Source organism: Nicotiana attenuata, unplaced genomic scaffold, assembly GCF_001879085.1.
Source record: "Nicotiana attenuata strain UT unplaced genomic scaffold, NIATTr2, whole genome shotgun sequence".
Taxonomy (NCBI): Eukaryota; Viridiplantae; Streptophyta; class Magnoliopsida; order Solanales; family Solanaceae; genus Nicotiana; species Nicotiana attenuata.
This window is the reverse complement of record NW_017671756.1, coordinates 135,190-156,832: the sequence shown is the minus strand read 5'-3', so window position 1 is coordinate 156,832 and position 21,643 is coordinate 135,190. Positions and strand designations below refer to the sequence as shown.

General features: G+C 34.0%; 2 protein-coding genes and 1 long non-coding RNA gene across 3 annotated transcripts; all 3 read left to right on the top strand.

Moving 5' to 3' along the window:
- Window positions 1-589: 589 nt before the first annotated feature.
- Window positions 590-2,550, top strand: LOC109210039. Its single transcript, XR_002065477.1, has 3 exons — window positions 590-973; window positions 1,518-1,624; window positions 2,273-2,550. It is a non-coding gene; the product is annotated as an uncharacterized LOC109210039 (long non-coding RNA).
- An 8,309-nt stretch (window positions 2,551-10,859) lies between these two features.
- Window positions 10,860-12,236, top strand: LOC109210038 (uncharacterized protein At4g06744-like). Its single transcript, XM_019373409.1, is given in 2 exon segments — window positions 10,860-11,152; window positions 11,155-12,236. Coding segments are annotated over 2 exon segments (891 nt in total). The 5' UTR covers window positions 10,860-10,887; the 3' UTR covers window positions 11,781-12,236.
- An 8,515-nt stretch (window positions 12,237-20,751) lies between these two features.
- LOC109210035 lies at window positions 20,752-21,252 on the top strand. The gene has a single exon (XM_019373405.1). The coding sequence runs from the start codon at window positions 20,752-20,754 to the stop codon at window positions 21,250-21,252; it is 501 nt and encodes a 166-aa protein (XP_019228950.1).
- Window positions 21,253-21,643: the final 391 nt, after the last annotated feature.

Here is a 21,643-nt window from a genome sequence, read left to right as displayed (position 1 = left end):
TTCAACACTTTGAACATCTGTCTATTAGTGGAAAGAATAATTCGAATTTATGATGCCATTGCTGCTCAATTGAGTTTTTCCTACTTCTTATTGATCATGTAACACGAAACATTGGCGGATCTACATGGAACTAAATGGGTGCTTAAGCACCCATTATCTTTGAGTATGATTAGTAGATTTACATAGCAATTATCAAATTTTTTTAAGATAAGTATCGGGTGAGCACCCATCAGTAAATTCATTTTTCCTCTTCTTTCAGAATTTTTATCGACGAGCACCCATGACTTTGAAATCTTGGATCCGCCACTGACACGAATACTTTAAATATTTATCTATCTGAACAAACTAGTCCATGTAACAGATTCATACAAGTGAGCACAACTAACTTAATTATGATTGCAGAATACACTACAAGAAAGTAAGCTTACGATGACATTTATTTAATGCATAATAAATATCGAAAAAATTGGTTTATTGACATTTTCTTAAGAAATGTCGTAAAATTAATGACATTTGATAAAAAAAATGTCAAAATTATTAGGACTTTTAATGCAAATGTTGCTATATTAGTAGGTATTTAGTGACGTTTACAAACAAATGGAGGAAATTTCTTACATTTGTAGTTTTTAAGTTTTATTAAACGAAAGTAAAAATATGAGACTCGCCTAACTTCTTCTTTCAGAAAAGAAATCTAGCATTAGTCTCTTAGAAACCCTAGAAATCTCTGCCCTTTCCTCATCCCAAAACACTGATGTTGCAGCGAGAGGCAGTCTCTTCATTAAGTTTTACAAAATTCTCGATCATTTAACTGTTATCGTGCTTAAGTCACTCCAGACAATATGGAATTTCTCTTTGAACTTGCTTCATAGCGCTCGATTAGCAGATAAGTGATTATCGCCGTGTCGTAGAGAATCAAAAGGGGACATAACCAGGCTGGAGGATATCGAAAGGAGACACGATTTTCAGATTTTGGGTAAGTGCTTACCCGTGGTTTCGTTCTATTTGTTCACGCGACTGAATTTCTAATTAAATGCGCTTAAAATGGTTGTGCCTTATTCTTTTATTATGATGGATTACGGATTTTGGTTCTTGTTATGTTCATTTATCTTTGGAGTAGGCAAATTCTCTAGATCTAGATATAAAAAGCATTCTACTGTTGGCGTTGTGGAGGAATTGTTTTGAGAGGGATCTGTTCTTGTCGAAAGGTACTGTTTATACAGATTAATTTTGGTGCAGTTCAACCAACAAATCAAACTTAAAATTGACGTCGCATTATCATTTTGATACATATGTGTTAGGAGTGTGTGGCATATAAGCCTTTTTAACTGTTTCATTTAATTGGCTACATCTGTTGATCGAAGTTCAGAAGAAATAGTTTGGTTTCCTTTCATTTGCCCATGTGTTTGTAGAACTTCCTGCAGAATTTCGTACTATTGGTTTCAGCTCATTTATGAAACTTATTTGCTGATTGTAATTATCTTTCAGTTGTTCTAATCATAGTGTGTAAACTTGTGAAGTTTGGTTGAGTAGCTGGTTCCAAATTGATCTTCCATCTAAAAGAAATTGGTGATGGTCTGCAAATGGCAAGAGACTTCTATTCTGGATGTATTGTCGTTGATTATAGGTAAGATGGCTTTGCTAGTTTATAGCATTTAACTTCGGCTTAAAATGATATTACGCTCAACTATATTTTGATAATTCAGTGAAGTTAGTCGGAAGAATTTGGGTTGTTAATTGCCTACTATAAGGAAATTGTCATCTTTACGAGGTGCTTTGCTATTCACTTGAGATAATTTATGCATTATCCTTGTTTTGACAATCTTTATTCGCCGTGATTTACCAATTGTATATTTTGGTACCTTTATATGTTTTAACATTTGAGATAATAATTCAAAAATTAAGTACTGAAACTGGTTAATTATGTGAAAAATATTGTTGCTGATAAGTAGTTAGTTTTAGTGTATGTTATGGAGTCACAGTGAGCAAGTCTATAGTCTGGCATCTTATAGTAAGGCCCTTGTAGATTTATGGACAAAGAAAATCATTCCCTCTTAAAGTGTTTTATTTTCTACTCATGACCATTCATGTACATTGAGTTGGAAGATAAGTTATGGGGTATGTCAATCGGTTGATAAAGAAGAAGATGCTCGCAAAAAAGCTGAACTGTTAATAATATTTTCACTGTATGAACATGCTTTTGTACTATATGAGGTTTAGTATTGACTTTCATCTACTTTCTAACTCATCTCTTTTGCATTTCATAAAAATACAGGTTGCTACATCAGTCACTTCTGCACTAAAGATGCTACCAAAGACAGATACACAATTGAATTGGAGAGGAAGCTATATATATAAGGAAGTACAGAAAAAGTGAAAGAGGAATTGAAGAAGTGAAGAGATCTCTTGTTGTTCCAAACAATTATATTTTGCTTGAATGACAAATAACTTTTTCATGACTTTATTTTATTGTAAAGACTATAAATTTCTTTCAATGTAATTAATTTTCGAGAACTTCCATATTCAATATATATGATTCTAGTTTATGTTTTCTATGATCTTGAAATTTGTATGTATATTTCTTGAATTTGGATGGCATGTAAACATTAAAAGAACAACTGTCGTAAACATTAAGCTAAAATCTCATAATGACCGACATTTGATAGGAGACGCAAAGAAATGTCACTATTTGTTTGTCGACATTAACCTATGCGTTGGAAATTTTAATGTGACATTTTCACAAATGTCGATAAATAAATGTCGCAAAACTTTTACCGACATTTATTTAATTGTCGAAAAATTTCTGACATTTATGCTAACTGTAAAATAAATATCGGTTAATAATTTTGTGACATTTATGTAGCTTAATACGATATTTATAAAATGTCATCGTATGTCTGCTTTCTTGTGGTGATAATTAATATTATTGTTGTTGTTGTTTTAACTTTTAAACATCCGGAAATCCATAAATGAAGAATGAAAGGGATTCCAATTTGATGAATTGACTTAAATAACCGCTTACCCAGGAGCTTAAACTTAAAATTACCAGCGGATGTATGATATATGTGCAATTCATGTATAATATGTGTATAATCATATAAATCATTATATAATATATGTACATTGTTAAAAAAAAAATAATGTATTCGACCGGCTGTTTAAGTAAAGATCAATGCACTTTTGCTTAAATTAAGTGCTTGCTTTCGAGGCTCCTCTCAAAGGGCTGAGCTGATCTAGAGAAATGAGATTTTTACATACCTATACACTATTGGAAACTTTATTATCCTCCCTACTCAAGTTTCAATTTAATTACATCCTATATACAAATTTACCAATTATATACACTTTAGGAGTTAAAAGAGTATCCCTTTATATTAGGAACCAATTATTTCCCATCCTTATTCTCTCTCCCTCCTGCGCCCTCTCTCTCCTACGCTCTCTCTCTCTCTCTCTCTCTCTCTCTCTACGTTTCTCTCTATCTCTCAATTCCTAATTCCAGTAATGTAGAGCAAAGGGAAAGAGAATAACAATGCCATGCTTATTGAAATTCCAGTAATGTAGAGCTGAAGGTGTTGCACAATTGGTGTTCAAATTCCAGTAATGTTGCACAATTGGTTTTCAAATTGAAATTGTCAATCAATAAATTTTGAAGGTGTTTGACTCTCCACCATTGACAGCCATTAAAAAGTTTTGAAGCTTTGAATTCGGATTTGAGTTTTTAAAAATCATTATTTGTTTGGATTGGGTGTTGTTGCAAACAATTGGGAATATTGCTTGGAGTATATATCTCAATTTTGAGGGTGTTTTGGTGAAGATTAGACTTGATTTTTGCTGAATTTCAGATTGAAACTCGAAGAAGAAGAAGAAGGCATGACATACATTATACTTACGAAATTGTAGTAAAGTTGTAGGTAAATTGTATTCTGTTGTTTACATATTTTTTTTATTTAAATATTATATGAAAGTTGAACAACATTGTATAAAATTTGTATACAAATTGTATTTAAGTGGTATGATATTGTAGTTGTATAATTGTAGATAAGTTGTATAATATATAATTAGTTGTATGAAATTTATTTTTACTATGTAATATACAAAAGACATATTGTATAAAATTTGTATACAAATTGTATTGAAGTGGTATGATATTGTAGTTGTATATAACTGGGTAGAAATAATGTATGAAAATTGTACCTAAGTTGTATAATATATAATTGGGAAAATGCATAAGTACCCCCCTGACCTATACCCGGATTCCCAACTACACACTTTTTCTTTGCGGGAATCCTATTAACCCCCTAAACTTATTTTAAATGTAATTATTTGCACCCTNTTACATCCTATATACAAATTTACCAATTATATACACTTTAGGAGTTAAAAGAGTATCCCTTTATATTAGGAACCAATTATTTCCCATCCTTATTCTCTCTCCCTTCTACTCTCTCTCTCTCTCTCTCTTTCTCTCTCTCTCTCTCTCTCTCTCTCTCTCTCTCTCTCTATACGTCTCTCTACGTCTCTCTACGTCTCTCTCTATCTCTCAATCCTTAATTCCAGTAATGTAGAGCAAAGGAAAAGAGAGCAGCAATTCCACAATTGACAGCCATTAAAAAGCTTTGACTTTGAATTCGACTTTGGGTTTTCAAAGCATATTATTTGTTTGAATTGGGTGTTGTTGCAAACAATTGGGAATTCTCTCTACGTCTCTCTCTATCTCTCAATCCCTAATTCCAGTAATGTAAAGTAAAGAAAAAGAGAACTTCAATTCCACCTTGACAGCCATTAAAAAGCTTTGAAGCTTTGAATTCGAATTTGGGTTTTCAAAATCCATTATTTGTTTGGATTGGGTGTTGTTGCAAACAATTGAAAATATTATTTGGAGTTTATATCTCAATTTTGAGGGTGTTTTGATGAAGATTAGACTTGATTTTGGCTGATTTCAGATTGAAACTCGAAGAAGAAGAAAAAGAAGACATGACATACATTATACTTACGAAATTGTTGTAAATTGTAGAAAAATTGTATTCTGCTGTAGTTATATATATTTTTTTATTTAAATATTGTATGAAAGTTGAACAATATTGTATAAAATTTGTATTTAAGTTGTGCGGTATTGTAGTTGTATATAACTGGGTAGAAATAATGTATGAAAGTTGTAGATACGTTGTATAATATAAAATTAGTTGTATGAAATTTATTTTTACTATGTATAAATCAGATACAAAAGATATATTGTATAAAAATTGTATTTGAGTTGTATGATATTGTAGTTGTATTTTAACTGTGTAGAAATAATGTATGAGAGTTGTAGATAAGTTGTAGATTAGTTGTAAATAAGTGTATACTGTAAGTATTGAGTGTGATCCAACAGAAAATAGCTGGAAAAATCTCCAGATCATAGAAAAGAGATAATTAAAAAAGAGATAAAGGCTAGTTTAAACAAATACTTTTAAAATTAAGGCTATCCCACGTCATTCTTAAGAGGTGTATTAAATATGCAGCTAAATCCCTTGGATTTAAAAGTAAGTATTTATTTGGGAAAATCATTTACAGTGTAATATTGCACCGTGGATGTTTGACATTCTTTTTAAAACAAATAAATGTTCTCCTGAAACGAAAAAAAGTCTGGGTAGGAAGTCCTTTATTGAATAATTGCAAGTTGCAAAAACTAATTTACCAAAACAAAATTAGAACTACATCCAATGCCGTGGAAGAAAACAGACAAAAGTCTATTAATAAAAGGACAACTTTCCATGTTGTGAGTTTTGTGCTCGATTTAAGAGGAAAGAGGAGAGGAGAAAAAAAGAAGGAAAAGGGTGTAACTAAATTCCTTGATTGAAAGCATAAATAATGTATTTGGGAGCCTTTTAAGGTGGATTGTATATATTTTGTAACTAAAATGTATTTAGGTCGGATAAATACCAAAACATGAATATTTTTCGTAATAAGATTTAAAATAATGTATAAGTATATAAAAATCCCTTTAAAAATAGACCTTATTTAAGGCCATACTGTTGAAAGGGTTTGTGAATGAAACACGAGGCCCATAATCCGTGTATGGGTCCTATGGGATTTGGTTTAAGAGACTCGAAACAAGCAAGTAGAAGTTGGAGTGGGCTCTTGTTCAAGCCTAATTTCCAAAAGTCTTTTGAATAAGACCAGAAAAGAGCTAGCCCTCAAAAAGTGTCACAAACCAAGAAATAATTAGATTTAGATTATTTGGTAAAATAGAAAATTAGCTGGTCGGCTGAAACTAATTATATTTGCTAATAATTTTTTTTGTAAAATATGTATATAATACACATATATACAAAAAATAGATATTTCGTCGGCTATTATTTTTGTGAGCGGCTAAAAATTATACATTTCTCCATATAGTTAAGGAGTATTTGATACACATGTAGTCAATGACTCAATTATGTTGTTAATTTAAATTTTCCAAGTTCTGCTGGATTAAAGGAAAAATAATGATTTGCTCGATTTTGTACATTCTTGATTGCTTTTCTCCTTTGCAATTGTTAAGCCCAATCCACTCCACAAAAAACAAGAGTAAAAATTACATGCGGGCGTCCTATTTGATCGCCCCCATTTAACCTGTATCCATTTCTTTTTTACCCATTCTTTAAACAACTGCATGCCTTTTCTTCTTCTTCTTCTTCTTCTTCTTCTTCTTCTTCTTCTTCTTCGGGTAACAATGATTTATGGTGTTTGTGAACATATTTTAAGGTAGTTTATGGTGTTTTATAGTGGTGAGCTGTTGTGGCGCTTTATTATTTATATTGCTTAGGGTTTCTTCTATTTCTTTTTCTTAATTGCAAAATGGATTCGTTAGATTTATTGTTGTTTTGACAAATTGATGATTGTGATTTTAACTTGATGATATTTGGAGGTTATGTTTCAAATTTGAGCTCATTTGGAGTAGATTTAGGTACTAAATTATATATTGGATTGTTAAAATTCGAAGAATAAATTTCTGTCTCTAGGCAATTTGCACTTCAGGCCTATTTGGCCTTAAGTGCATGAAAACATTGGATGCACTTCATACCTTTAGGCCTTAAGTGCATCTGAAGTGCAATTTTTCACTTCAGACTTATTGGCCTTAAGTAAAGGAAAACGTTTGTTGCACTTCAGATCTTTTGGCATTAAGTGCATCTGAACTGTAATTTTTCAATTCGGACTTATTAGCCGTAAGTGCATGAAAACTTTGGATGCACTTCAGATCTATTTGGCCTTAAGTGCATCCGAAGTGTAATTTTTCTCACTTCAGACTTATTGGCCTTAAGTGTAGGAAAACGTTAATTGCACTTCAAACCTTTTTGCCTTAAGTGCATTTAAAGTGTAATTTTTCACTTCAGACTTATTGGCTTTAAGAGCATCAAACCATTGGTTGCATTTTAGACCTATTTGGCCTTAAGTGTATCTGAAGTGTAATTTTTTTACTTCAGACTTATTGGCCTTAAGAGCATTAAACCATTGGTTGTATTTCAGACTTATTTGGCATTAATGCATCTAAAGTGCAATTTTTTCACTTCAGACTAATTTTTTTTAACTTCAGGCCCGATAAGTCTGAAGTTGATCGTAAAGTGGGTAGGTTTGCAATTTTCTTTTTGGAATAATTGGCATCCTATAACACATAACAGAAATTGGTAATTTTTTAGCCTTATATTAGGTTTGGCAAAGATAGCCCCAAACAATTGGCATTATATAGCCGAATCTTTAAAAAACTACTCTATTTTATATTCTCTCTCAAAAAAATCTACACGCTTATTTTGCTTCCCTACCCTTTCTCTCCTTGTATTTCTTCTTCTATCTCTTTTCTTTTGCTCTTATAGTTTAGCAAAAAATCTTGCAAATTATGCAAAAAAAAAAAAAAAAAAAATAGTGGGATGAAAAGGTAAGGTTGATCTCACATCAGATAAAATTAGAAGCAAAAACTAAGAGACAAAAAATATATTTCAACTTTGTTTTTCTTCTCTCTTCCTTTTCTTTGGTTGGATTGAATGAGTGGGTGTCATTGAAATTGGTTGAAAATACCTAAACGATGCTATATACAAAATTTGAGCAAGATTAGCAAAAACTAAGAGAGAAAAAATATATTTCAACTTTGTTTTTCTTCTCTTTATATTTTTTTTTGGTTGGATTGAATGAGAGGTTGTGATTGAAATTGGTTGAAAATACATAAACGAGGCTATATATAAAATTTGAGCAAGATTAAAAGTGATTTAGACCGGTTTCAGGTAAAAAATCAGACCTAAAAATCCAAGTACGACATGTGAATATCACGTTGTATATCGTGTACATCAGTGTATATCACACACAAGTTTTTAAGGATGTTTGTGTATATCACTTTGTTTATCATGTATACAACACAATATTTTATGGACGCTCGTGTATATCACATTGTATATCGTATATATAACACAAATTTTCATGGATAGACACAGATACACATAATATACTTGAGATATCACTGATGTACATAGAGATATACACAGGTTACAATAGAGGATACACATGTGGAGTCGTCTTGAACTTGAGTTTTCAATCTGAAATGTTATACAAAGAAGGAAAATAAAATTTGAATAATTTTTTTTTTGATATACACATTATTATGTTATACATTGTGATATACAAATAATATGATTATTAACTATTGATCAAAAAAGGAAAATAAATTTTTGATATAGCATGTTTAAGCAAGTTCTAAAATATAAAAATAATAAATATAATTATGGGAGTCAATAATATTTTGGTATACAAAAAAAAAAAATTAATTTTTGATTTACAGAAAGAAGAAAAATAAGCTTATGATATCTATTTTGGTATACACATGTCCGATGTGCTATACACTGTGATATACAAATAATACAATATTTTTATTGTGACATGCATTGATATAAAACCAGTAATAACTATATATATAATTTTATATTATTGATATACAAAGAATAATATTATTTATATACAAAGAATAAAAATAAAATTTTAATATACATGTTGGTATAGACAAAGAAGAAAAGAAAAGTTGTGATATACATATTATTCTTGTGATATATATTTATTGGCTATTTGGTGCCAATGTCTATAACTAGGGCTATGTTCTGCCAATAATATGAGTATGTTGTTATACCATGCCGAAACCCCTTTGTAAAACCCATGTAGGCAAGACTAATTGGTAAAGCCCATTCCCAGCCCAATGTAACAGATCATACAAATGGTGGGCGAAGTGCAGCAACAGTCATTTTTAAGCACACTCTTTAAAATATATCCACAATTTACAATAGCCAATTCATACAATCTTTAGGACTAAGTATCCTGAATTCAAAAATTTAGGACTTAGTGTCCTGAATTTTTGAGCTGCTAATTTGAAATTCAAGACTAAGCTTCCTGAATTTCTGAATTACTAATTTAAAATTTAAGACAGAAGATTCGAACTTCTGGACAAAATGTTTGAACTTTAGGACACGATGTTTTGAATTTTAAACTTTGAGATTTAAATTCTACGACGTCGTGTCCTGAAGTTTGAGCGAAATTGGTTAATCTTTAAATACATTGTAAACTGTGAATATATTTTAAATAGCTTGCTTAAAAGTGGGTACCTAATGCCATTTCCACTACAAATGATCTTGTCTTTCAAGCCTATGGCCTGATAATGAAGACAAGAAAAAGGAAGGAGAATTAACCCAAATACCTAGTCTCTTAAATTAAAAATAGCTGGTAAATGCATAATATATGTATAATTTATATAAAATACGTATATAACTATGTAAAATTAATATAAATTTTTTGTATACCGGCTAGAAAAAGTAAACAGTAAATCTAGCCGGCTATTTATGTAACAAAAAGGGAAAAAAGGAAAAAATAGAGGGCAAAAAGCATGCGCATATATATATATATATATATATATATATATATATATATATATATATATATATATATATATATNTTGATATAAAACCAGTAATAACTATATATATAATTTTATATTATTGATATACAAAGAATAATATTATTTATATACAAAGAATAAAAATAAAATTTTAATATACATGTTGATATAGACAAAGAAGAAAAAAGAAGTTGTGATGTACATATTATTATTGTGATATACATTTATTGGCGATTTGATGCCAATATCTATAACTAGGGTTATTTTCTATCAATTATATGGGTATGTTGTTATACCATGCCAAAACCCTTTTTTTTTGCAAAGTGAGTATAGATTCAATTGTGACCCCAAAATCGAGTATAGATGCAAAAGCCCCGAAAAAAAGAACGAAAGCGAGGATCATACAATGTGCTAATGATGCTCATGAAAACATGTTATCTTCTGCTAACAAAATTGCTTAATCCTAAAATATCAAAATTAATGACCACTTGTTTAATTATATATCTGGATGGTACATTACCCCCAAAAGCTACTAGTTAGCTGGATTGCAACAACAACTGATAGTTACAGGGACAAATATTGATTGAATTCTAGGCGTTCGAGTTGTCTAAAAAACATTTATGAGTATACTATATAGCATAAGAAAAGGCTCATATAATTAATTACTTACCGGCAGCTGAATCGATAACGAAAAATGTCAAAAAGAAAACATGACATTTCTTTATTGTAATTTTAAATAATTTAAAGTATTCTGGTCCCTGGCCACAACCAAATAGTGAGCTCCATTATTGATTCTTTTTGCACGGTCTCAAATTTTTAAAACACTCAGTATTGGTTGGTTAATCAAGTTGAACGCTTTCCTACTATTTAAATTTCATTTCAAGACCTTTCTCTTTTAAAAATTGCTTTTACTAATCCACAAAAAGTAATCAATTAAAACTATAAAATTTGCTCGTTTGTTCTCTATTTTCTTTCTCGCTTGATATTCTTGGTTTTGAGATATGATGAATAGTATCAAATTTCTAATATTGTTCTTCAGTGTTACAGCAGCACAACCATCAAAGGGACAAAACCAATTGATTTTTGCAGATCAAAGACTAGCTGTAGTATATCCCATTATCCAGAAATTTAAGAATATCATCATTCTTGATCCTTTAGGTGTCACAAAATCTTGGGTTGGTCCAAATATATGTAATTATACTGGTTTCTACTGCGAAAGTCCACCAGATAACAAATCAGCAATTGCTCTTGCTTCTATTGATTTCAATTAACTGCTCCAACACTTATTGGCTTTCTTGATCAACTTTCAGATATAGCCATTTTCCATGCTAATTCCAACAATTTTAGTGGGACTTTATCTCCAAAAATAGCCAATCTTCCTTATCTATATGAACTTGATATTAGTAACAATAAATTTTTTGGTCCATTTCCTAGTGCTATTTTGGGCATGCATAGCCTATCTTTATTAGACATAAGATTCAATTCTTTCACTGGATCAGTCCCACCTCAATTGTTCACTAAAGACCAGCTCGACGCGCTATTCATCAACAACAACAATTTCATGCAAAGATTCCCTGATAATATTGCCAGTAGCCATGTTATTTATCTTACGTTAGCCAACAACAGATTTTTCGGTCCTATCCCACGTAGTATTTCCAAAATCTTGTCAAGTTTGACAGAAATTTTGCTGTTTAATAACATGTTAAGTGGTTGGCTACCATATGAATTGGGATTCTTGAAACAAGCAGTAGTATTTGATGCTGGCAATAATAGACTAACCGGTCCACTTCCATTTTCGTTAGTGTGTTTAGAGAAAGTTGAAGTATTGAATTTTGCTGGAAATAAGTTGTATGGTATAGTGCCGGATGTGATTCCTTTATATTGGAATGGGTGAAGGGTCAAATGGTTTGGTAATTCCTCATGAGGGGATGAATCGAGAGAAATTTGAATCAGATTTGTGGCCTGGGAAATTTGGCTAATTTATCATTGTCTGATTACTATTTTACAGGAGCTGGGCCAATATGTTTGAGTTTGATAAGAAATGGAGTACTTGATGTGAAGAATAACTGTATCCTGGTCTTCCATTCCAAAGATCAATTGCTGAATGTGTAGAATTCTTTGCCTATCCAAGGACAGTACATGACAACATTTACTCATATTCCTTGTTGGCTATCCAACTTCAAATCTCCTCTACATCTTTCTGAATTGGCTCCTTCTCATTTCTAGTATACATCAGTCCTTTTTCTTTTGTGGTTTAAACTTGTATTTACATGGAACAAGTGTGCATGCACAACTGTTTGTACATTCATCTGCCTTAATGCAATGACAAACGTCTCCTGTTTCCGATGGATCGATTTTTTTCAGAAAGATACATATTACAGTTGTGTTGTATTTCTATCTACTTTAATGTGTTCCAATTTTTTGCCAATTCTGCATTGTTATAGAGTGGGAGGTTTGATCAGGGTGGGGAGCAGGGGGTGAAGGCAATTCAAAATTTACAAATTAGCTGAACAGAGATGTAATGGTATATGTCTAATAGCCTGTTTGCCCAAGCCCTTTTGAGGCAAATGCACTTTTGAGAAAAAGTACTTATCAAAATAAGCTGATTTTTGCAGCTTGGCTAAACGGGCTATAAGTCTAACGCCTTATTATAGCCCGTTTGGCCAAGCTGTAAAAATTAACTTATTTTGAGAAGTGCTTTTCTTAAAAGTACTTTTGGTGAGAAACAATTTGTGTTTGGCTAATTAGTTTGAAAAGCACTTCCGAGCAGCAATTAGTGTTTGACCAAGTGATCACGCCCAACTATGCCTTATAAAAAGGACAATGCGGTCGCTGCAAATATAATCCAGTTTACAAGTCCGGAGTCGAATCCCACAGAGAACTAAGGTTTAGCTACAGCTGTTCACTATCACCAAGAAGACAAGCTCGAACAATTCCTAACTTATAGATATTAAGATTCTTGTGTTTAACTACTTACTAACAAATTAAAATAATAAATTAACAACTAACGATACTGAGGGTTAGAGAAAAGATTAAGGAGGTCTAGAGTTATGATTTCCCCAATTGTCGGAATCCTTCCCGCTATGTCTTCTATAATTTCGCCTAAGTATTCTCTACCGATCATGAGCACTCTTATTACCGTAAATCTCTCCCGAGTAATTACGACAATTTACTAGACGCACTCTCCCGAGCTACGCTAGCTGGCTTTTAATACAGCTCACTTCAGATCGCACCCAAGGCTTCATTATCCCTAATCCCGCCTTTAAACCCTCGGTTATTGATCCCTCATATACTCTGGGAGTGGTGTTATTTAACAATTACCTAAATATGCACTCTCTCCCGAGTTATGCATACCAAATAGGCACAGCTAATTGAGAGCTCTTCAACCAACCACAATATAAATGTAGTTGAACAAATAGAGAAAAGCTATGGCTCAATTATATAAAAACATAACAAGAATTTATCCTACAAAAGGTTCTATCAAAACTCTAGATAACAAATTAGCTATTCATAATAGTATGTAAAACTACAATACTAAAAGTCGTAACCAACAATGAAAAATAGGAAGAGGAAGGAAAAAACTCGTAGAAGAATTCTCCCCCTTGCTCCCAATGTGTTCTTCCCTCCAAGGGTGTTGTCTAACCCTAAAGTAGTGTCTCTCCGCCTCCTTAGGTCTAATTTGTGTCCAAAATATGTCCCCTCCTTGTTCTTGGCCGGGCTCCTTTGTTTAATATAGGGTTTAGGACTTAAAATACCATATTTTGCACTTTAGTCCCTGAAATTTTCGCTTCCTGCCGCGGTGGAACCGCGGCCAAACATGCCCTCTGATTCTTCAGTTGTCCGCGATCATCTTCTACCGCGGTTCTGCCGCGGTCGCGGCAAAATCGCGATTTTTCACCCTGTTCCGTTTAGAATTTGGAAAAACGTAAAACATAAAAATTGTAGCTCTTTGAGTTAGCTTTCCAACCATATATTGTGGAGCCCAAATGGAGTTCTGAGCAAAAAGTTATGTCTATTTTACTAGACAGTGCGCAATATGCCTCCTCAAGTCTTCGTTCGTACTTAATTATCAAATTTGACCCCCGAACACGATCCCGGCTTAATTCCTTGAGCTTTTACTCAGACTTCAAAGCTTCAAATCACTTAAATTCATTCCATAACATCTATATAGCTCGGAATCACACCTACAAGGCATAAAACATACAATTAGTGCAAAACACTAGCGATTAAAGCGCAAACTCAATTAAAGTGCAGTAAATTCGAGTGTAATAAGCGACTTAAATATGCAATTATAGCCTATCATCACCAAGCTTTAAAAACTGCTTCTAAGTGTATTTTTCTCAACAGTGCTTCTCAAAAAAGTGCTTTTGGAGAGAAGCTATTTTTTTCTGCTTCTCCAAAACTGCTTCTGCTTCTCCTCAAAAGCACTTTTTTCCTTCCAAAAGCTTGGCCAAACACCTCAATTTTTGGCCAAAAGTGCTTTTGGCAAAAAAAAAAAGCGCTTTTGGCCAAAAAGAAGCTTGGCCAAACAGGCTATTAGTCTTTTTAGAGTCTGTCTTAACAGGTTTCCTTTACTTTTACGGAAAGTCAAATTGTCACGATCCAGTTTCTCCCTCCGTTAACTGTCGTGACGTCACCTAGTCTCTACGACTAGGTAAGCCTAATATTGCGGAAATAAAATAAAAACACAAAGATAATTGCTAAGACATATAATTAATAAGCAGAAATGGTGCCACTCGGCATATACAATAATCATCTTTCCCAAAATCTGGAATGTCGCAACGTCACAAGCTTCTAAGAGTTTCTAACTGCTCTATACATTCATGACTGAAGAAAAAAAAGGGAAAATTAACAAAAGGGGATAGAAGGGGACTCTGGGGTCTGCGGACGCGGGCAGATGTACCTTGAAGTCTCCTGAAGTAGCAACCACGCAACTAGACTCGAGGCTGATAGCTAGCACCTGGATCTGCACACGGAAAAAAATATGTGTAGGAAAGGGCATAAGTACACCACAACGGTACCCAGTAAGTGCCAAGCCTAACCTCGGTCGAGTAGTGACGAGATCAGGTCAGGGCCCTACTGGTATAAGTATAATGAGATAAGATAGAAAGAAATATACAGTAAAGTAATACGGAAATCTAACAGGAATAGAATTCAATGAAAACCAACAGCTCAGAACACAGTAATAGCAACAGGGGATCTCTCGGAATACCGTCCCGTAGTCCCAAACGTAAATGTGCAAGGGGATCTTCTGGAATACCGTTCTATAGTCCCAAAATAAATATGCATTGCTTGGGGATCTCCTGAAATACCGTTCCGTAGTCCCAAAGTAAATATGCAGTATATGGGGATCTCCCGGAATACCGTTCCATAGTCCCAAGGTAAATATGCAACTCAACCAATATAAATAACAGTCACAATAAGAAAATCTACAGTTTGGATTAAGTTCAAATCAAGAAAACCATGTAATTTCACTGAACATGCTGCACAGAGTTCAAATAGGCAGTTAAAACACGTAGGCATACTTTTCTAATCTAAACAGGATAGTACATATGCTAATGTAATTCAAACAAGGAGAAAACATGTTATGACTTAGTGAAAAATAGAGTTTTACAACAAATAGCCCGTGTACATACTCGTCACCTCATGTACACGGCGCTCATATATCAAACAGTACCAAATCCTAAGGGGAGTTTTCCCACACAAGTTTAGGCAAGCCACTTACCTCGAACCAAGCTCAAACCAATCCGTAATACGAATATCCGGCTCCAGATGGCCCAAATCTAGCAAAAACCAATTACATAACATAAATATAGCTACAAGAAACTAATCTAGCTAACGAAATCAAAGCTAAGGCAAGAAATTAGAAAAACTTCCAAAAAGCCTCCCCGGGCCCACGTCTCGGAATCGGGTAAAATTCACAAATTATGAACACTCATCCACTCACGAGTTCACTCGTGCAAAAATCATCCAAAACCAACGCCTAAATCCCACTCAAAACTCAGATTCTTGGTTGGGGAACTTTTCCCCCACTTTCCAACTTCCTCACTCAAATCCCCTAATTAGATGCAGAATACAACAATAGATTTATGGAATATGATCAAAATCGAGTTAGGAATAGTTACCCAATAGCTCTCCTTGAAAATCTCTCGAAAATTCACCTTCCGCCGAGCTCCAAATTGAATTTCGTGATATGAACTTCAAACCCTCGAAAATCCCCTTTTCTACCTAGCGATTTTCGCTTCTGCGTTCATAGGACCGCATCTACGGTCCCGCTTCTGCGACAGGGACTCTGTATCTGCGAGTTTTCATTAAAATCTAAAGTCCGCACCTGCGCGCCTTCGTCTGCATCGGCGGATGCGCTTCTGCGGCTAATCGTCCGCTTCTACGGAGCCTTAGGTCAGTCTCACCTCCGCATCTGCGACTACCCTTCCGTAGATGCGGCTTCGCTCCTGCGGCTCCCTCGTCGCATCTGCGACCCGTAGCCTTTATATCCAAACCCGCACCTGTGACTCCTTCCTCGCTTTTGCAGGGCCGTACCTTCGGGCTTTCCACCGCAGGTGCGAAAACACCAGAACCAACCAACTTCAGAATATGCACAAGTCCAGATTTTAACCCGTTGAGCATCCGAAACACACCCGAGGCCCTCGGGACCTCAACCAAACATACCAACCAATCCTAAAATACCATACGAATTTAGTCGAGCCCTCGAACACATCAAGCAACGTTAAAAACATAAATCGCACTCCAATCCAAACTTAATGAACTTGAAACTTCCAAATTTGACAACCAATGCCGAAACCAACATAACCATGTCCGATTGACCTCAAATTTTGCACACAAGTCATAATTCACACTACGGACCTACTCCAACTTCCGGATTCAGATTCTGACCCCGATATCAAAAATTCTACTACTGGCCCAAAACTCCAAAAATTAGACTTTCGCCATTTCACGCCTAAATGAGCTACGGACCTCAACAACACAATTTGGACACACCCCTAAGCCCAAAAATCACCCAACGGAGCTAACGGAATCGACGGAACTCCATTCCGGAGTTTTCTTCACACAGTTTCGACTTCGAACCAAATTCCAAGTCTTAAGCCTCCATTTTAGGGACCAAGTGTCCCAAACACTTCCAAATAACCAAGATGAACCCTCCCGACAAGTCAGAATAGCAGAAACAGATACGGTGGAAGCAAGTAATTGGGGATCGGGGCTCTAACTCTCAAAACGACCAGCCGGGTCGTTACACAAATGCTAAAAATATTACTAAGATTTACTAAAGATTATTTACATTATCAATAAATTGTTACATGTGATAGCAAGTTATTTATTATTTTTACTAAGTTGCCTACTAATGTTTATGATAGATATTGTAAAAATATCTTTTATACAGTACATGGAACTCAAACTTATAAATTAATTTACAGTGCAACAACATGTCGTCTATATATGACACATCCAGAACTTAAGATGTTTATGTAATCTTAATTTACCGGCCGCTACAGTCAGTGGCGAAGGCAGAATTTCCGATAAGGGGATTCAAAAATTTCCGATAAGAGGGTTCAAAAGATAAAGATTTGAAAATAGAAGAAATTATGGGTATAGGGAGTTGAACTAGTGACCTTACAAAGTTTTTGAACCCCCTTGACCATTAAGCTATGCTTTTTAGTTGTGTCAAGGGGATTCAAATACAATATATAGAGGTACATAACAGATTTTGCCTTATATGTACAGTGTAATTTTCCGGCGAAGGGGGTTCGGGTGAACCCTTTTCCGCCCCCCTAAATCCGCCCCTGGCTGCAGTACAATGAATAACAGCCAATAATGGACAACATCATAATTCTCTTTTAAATAATTACTTAATAAAGTTACACACAGAGGCAGAGCCAGAAATTTAAGCTTATGGATTCGAGATGTAAGATTTTCCTACGTATATTGGTGGCCCAATAGGTTTAAGGCCCGTAATTAATATTTAATTACTAAGCAAATCTCATCCGTCCGATCGGTTACTTGGTAGATGTACCGTATTAAGTGAGAACCTCTATAAATTGGTCCTCTCCCCACCCATTAGGATTTTCGTATTTTATTTCTCTCTCCTCCATCACTAAAGTCGGCAGTAACTAAAGCTAGGGCAAGGGGCGAAAAACCAATTCCAATTAACGCTTCAGCTTCGTCATAATGACTTACGATTCATGTATGTTTTCTGTAACAATTTTATGTAAGATTATCATATTCAAGATCTTGGTGTAAATTAAAGTGTATGTTTAGATGTGGTATCACGAGCCTGAGATTTGAATTGATAATCTTCGCAAAAGAATATAAAGTTATACGTACACCCTTACGGATTACGGTATTGTTATAAAAATATAATTATAGACGACGTCTCTGTGATGTTAGATTATTCCTCTGTTAATGTTTCAGACTTCATATTATTTATGCAATTGATGGACATAACCCAATAATAGTATGTGTTAAGAATCAAAATTGTCTTTGGGTTTGTACGAAAATTGACTGTATTGATCTATTATTCTAGATCCTTATTTCCCTTAAATCACTTTTGGCATAATGAAGAATCCTCGAAGGCGCCGATCATGAATGTATGAAATCAATGCCTATAAAGTTCTGGCATGTTCTAAGTAATTAAGTTTTCTTCAACCTAATTATTATTTTATCATTAAAATATATATAAGTGATGTTTGGCTATAATTCCGTATTTTTAGTACATTAATTATCATACATTTAAGTGCTTTAATACTAAACTATACTATATTTGTACTTAATTGAGTTTATTTTATATGTGGGCAAGTTAAAGACGAAATTGAGAGCAAAGTAGAAATTTTATGCGTATTTTATGCACTACAAGAATGACTTGTGATTATTTAATGATGGAAAATATTATGATGTCATGATTGGGTGATGATTGAAGACAAAATTATTTAAATGATCCAAGTGAGTAAATTGAGGTGAGAACAATTGGAAAGCAAAGGAAAAGAATTGGAAAGTTAGGCAGAAGAAATCAAAAATCGTAAACGAAGCAGCAGCAGGCGAGACGAGCAAATTTCCGCGCATTTGAGCACGCGACGCCAGGGATAAAGCGAGATGGTGCTCGCATTTGAGCTCGCTGGGCGAGGTCTGCAGCGAGGTGCTTCGTGTGTTCCGAGTTTCAAGCTTATTTTGTCTTTCTTTTTTATTTTGGACTTGGTTATTTTGAAGAGGTCTTTTTCCTACACATATAAATAGTTATTAAATACCATCTTTAGAGTACTGGAGACTAAGGAGAGCATAGAGCCGCCGTGGAGGCCGGATTTCATCTATTCCATCTTTCTTCCATCAAACTTAGTAGTCTTTACTTTTTCTTGATGAATTGTTTGTTTTGATACCATGTCTATGTGGAGCTAAACTTCACGTTCTCGGGTTGTGATTGTCATGAATATTGAAGTTTATTAATTATATTACCGTTAATTCGAGTTATCATCTTTGGTTGTTTTTCTAATTCTGTGCATAATTGCTTAATTGTTTGGCGAACATTTGAGTTCTATTTACTATCTGTGCTATGCTTGGGAAAGCCATGTTTATATTAGAGTAGAATTAAAGAGAGCTTTTTTCCCGTGGCACGGGGAACGATTTCACGGTTAGGATAGGAATATACCTAACAGTCTTGCTTAGTTGAATATCGTATTATATTCGTTCGTGATAGATTCAAGACCATAGGAATATAGGGTTGATATATTATGGATAGACGGATAGGATTGTGGGAATATGCTATTTATGTAAATGATCCGGTCAACTAGCAATCGTAGATAACTTGGATTACGGGTGTAATTACGAACTCAATAGGACTGATAAACTGACCACAACTCTGGAATCTATATCTCCCTTGATTATGTGTTTAAATTTCGCAATAGTAGTTGTAATTGAAAGTTAAACTTTTGATCATCTTGGACAGTAAATTTATTTTAGTTTGCTTAGTTAACGGTTAATCTAAGTTTCTGTGGGTTCGACATCCGATTTTCGAGTCACTTTATTATTTGACGGCCACGTATACTTGCATGTGTGTTTGGTCCCAACAATAAACATATAGCATGTCTATGTAAACCTATTACAGGACGTTTCAAACTATTATGTTTTGGACTAGAATATTTGGTTTTGATATTTAAACCTTCTGGACCATTAAAGTGATACTGTTTTATTCTTAAATTTCTGGAATACACACGTAAATTTCACATGCCACATTGATTGGGATTCGGTTCTTACATTGTGAAATAATTAATGTATGTGTTTATAGTTATATAGTTTGTTAGTCTACAAAGTGATCAAACACTAAAATATTTATTTTATGTGTGCATTTATGTTCATATAGTTTGTTAGTTGTCAAAATGGCCAAACTAGTATGTTTAAGAAATTATACATGCATAAAACTATAGTTTATCCATCAAAAACTAATGAAATGCCTATTATTGAAGATAAATGGATAAACTGGCTTTCACTATCGCTAGAACTTAAGGATTTAACCAAAGGTGGATCAATTATTCTATGAATAGTGAATATGATGAGGTAAATTAATATTCTTTAGTCAAATATATATTGTCTGTCCAAAGATGTCATATATGTTTGATTAAAAGTATTTAATTACCTATTAAAGGCTAAATGACATTTAAATTATGATAGTGTGTCGTAGTATTTACCCAAAGGAGAATTGCAATATGCTTTAATTGTTTTACTGAATCCATATTAATTTGCGAGCATGTATTATCTATTTTGCAGTTATTCCTCTTCATTCGCATGCTTCGTCTGTTACTGTGTTCAATGGATTGAACTTCTCTGAATGGCATGAATAAGTCCAGTTCCACTTAGCTGTAATGGATCTTGACTTGGCTCTGCTGAATGATAAGTCTGCTGCCATTACTGATACGAGCAGTGCAGATGATAAGTCTTTCCACAAAGCATGGGAACACTCTAACAAGCTGAGCCTTATGTTTATGCGAATGAGTATTGCTAACAACATTAAGAGTACTATACTACAAACAGAAAGTGCCAGGGAATACCTGAAGTTTGTGGAAGAACGTTTTCGTTCTACAGATAAGTCTCTCGCTGGTACACTAATGGCTGAACTCACGACCATGAAGTTTGATGGGTCGCGTAGTATGCAAAATCATATCATCGAGATGACTAACATTGCAGCAAGACTTCAAACCTTGGAGATGAAAGTTGATGACTCCTTCTTGGTTCAGTTTATTCTGAATTCGTTGCCTCCTGAGTATGGACCTTTTCGAATTAACTATAACACTATTAAGGATAAGTGGAATGTTAATGAATTGTCGAGTATACTTACTCAGAAGGAGTCAAGACTTAAAAAATAAGGGAGTCATTCAATTAACCTCATGGGTCAAGGAGCTGGGAAAGGACTTAAAGTGAAGGCCAACAAGTTCGAGAAGAAGAAAGCACCTGCTAAAGCTCCACAGGATGCTAGCAAGGAACATAAGGCAGATACGTGTCATTTCTGTAACAAGGAAGGACATTATCAGAAAGATTGCCTGAAACGTAAAGCTTGGTTCGAAAATAAAGGTACAGTTAGTGCTTTTGTATGTTTCGAATCAAATTTAGTAGAAGTTCCTAATAATACTTGGTGCCTTGATTCTGGTGCAACTGCTTATGTATCTACTACGTTGCAGGGATTCCTTACGATCCAAACTACGAATCCAAATAAGTATTTCTTGTTCATGGAAATCGTATGAATGCTCCAATTGAAGG